This window comes from Marmota marmota, unplaced genomic scaffold (assembly GCF_001458135.2).
Source record: "Marmota marmota marmota unplaced genomic scaffold, marMar, whole genome shotgun sequence".
NCBI lineage: Eukaryota > Metazoa > Chordata > Mammalia > Rodentia > Sciuridae > Marmota > Marmota marmota.
This window is the reverse complement of record NW_025999945.1, coordinates 9,015,516-9,016,921: the sequence shown is the minus strand read 5'-3', so window position 1 is coordinate 9,016,921 and position 1,406 is coordinate 9,015,516. Positions and strand designations below refer to the sequence as shown.

The window sequence follows — 1,406 nt, the reverse complement described above, 5'->3', positions numbered from 1 at the left end:
TGGTCTGCAATGGGACTAGTATGTCAACAGTTCTTAAAATCATGTGTTTGCAGTAATTTTTGTTTTACCCGTTTTCAGCTCAAGGTTAGACTTTAAGTTGAAGTACATTATAAAATAGGTCCCTGGGTATCTTATGAAGCATCAACTAGACTAAGAGATTCTCCCTTCTGAATTCCTATTTTAAGTAATAATAGGATTCAGAACACTGTGTTTGGCTACAGTGTTCAGTGGGCCTAGACACTTGAAAGTCCACAAGTCTGGGAATCACCATTCCTAACTTCACTCTTTCCTTAAAGACATCTCCAACCCTGTAAACTGTAATGGAATACCACCCAATCCATAACAACCATTAGATTATTTGTGGATGCAAAGTACCATGAAGCCCTCAGAGAAAAGTCTTGTCTTAAAACTAATGCCTTAAGTAGACTGACAGTAGTGGTATTTGTAGGGAGTAGTAATTTCTACTCTGGATTTGAAGGTCCACAAAGCCTTGTTTTGCTGAGGCCTGTCCAACCCCACCTTCCTCTTTGAAGAACTGCTAGCTTCCCCAGGATGGAAATTTAGCCCTGGGTTCTGGTCCCTCTCTCTCGTGGACCTCCTGTGGTTTGAATTCCCCTACTCCCTAGCTGGGTCAGGTCCTGGCGCGTCCGTGCTTTCGCGGCCCACGTTCCTTCCACACTCTAGAGGGAGCCCGAGGGCCTTGCGCCCGCCAAGGGTTCGTTTTCGGTGAGGCTGTGGTTCCCAAGGACTTTGTTCCAACACCTGCGGGGCCGCGTCCTCAGCCCATTGGGTGCCTCGGCAAACCTGCAGTGTGTGCCCTCACCGTATTCAAGAGCGCTCCACCCCACAGCCAGACTGATGCCACGGAGACGCCCTCGCAGGTGCGAAGGGTGTGACCTGCTGGGACCCTCCCCGCCTAGGAAAGCCTGGTCGGTGGGCCTCCGAAGCTCCCCCGCCGAAATTCTGTCCCACCTGCCAGCCAGTTGGTACAAAGCTCGGTCGGTCCCCGCAGTCCCGTCCCTATCCGGCTCCAGGTAAAACCTGGAGTGGAAACCTTCGGCCGCTCCCGGGAGGTGGCGCAGCGCAGAGGAGTGAGCATGCGCAGTACGCAGGGCCGGCTCTCAGCGCCAGAAGGAAGCGTTCGCCGTGATCCCAGCGGCTGCGCCGGGGTATGCGGTACCGGCTAACGTGGCTGCTGCACCCCGCGCTACCCAACACCTTCCGCTCCGTCCTTGGCTCCCGCCTGCCCCCCTCGGAGCGTCGCTGTGGGTAAGTGGACAGAGCGCTCGGGCCCTCGGGGCTCTCGGGTCCCGGTGGTTTGGCGCTCGGGTTGCAAAGTGGTGATTCAGCACTTAAAGCCGCCGCCGCCCCTCACGCTGCGGGTCCCGCCGGCCTGGGGCGCGGAC

The 1,406-nt window shown here is 55.8% G+C and overlaps 1 protein-coding gene across 2 annotated transcripts in view; it reads left to right on the top strand.

Annotated features, from left to right (window-relative positions):
* The first annotated feature begins 1,085 nt into the window (after positions 1-1,085).
* The window catches only part of Ide (insulin degrading enzyme), a 92,350-nt gene continuing 92,029 nt past the window's right edge, over positions 1,086-1,406 (top strand). Inside the window, exon 1 of one of the 2 annotated variants that reach the window (XM_048801758.1) lies at positions 1,086-1,269. In XM_048801758.1, the coding sequence (XP_048657715.1) occupies positions 1,172-1,269 (98 nt within the window). In that variant the 5' untranslated portion in view covers positions 1,086-1,171. The remainder of the gene's footprint in view (positions 1,270-1,406) is intronic. The other variant, XM_015500121.2, reaches the window with a different exon arrangement.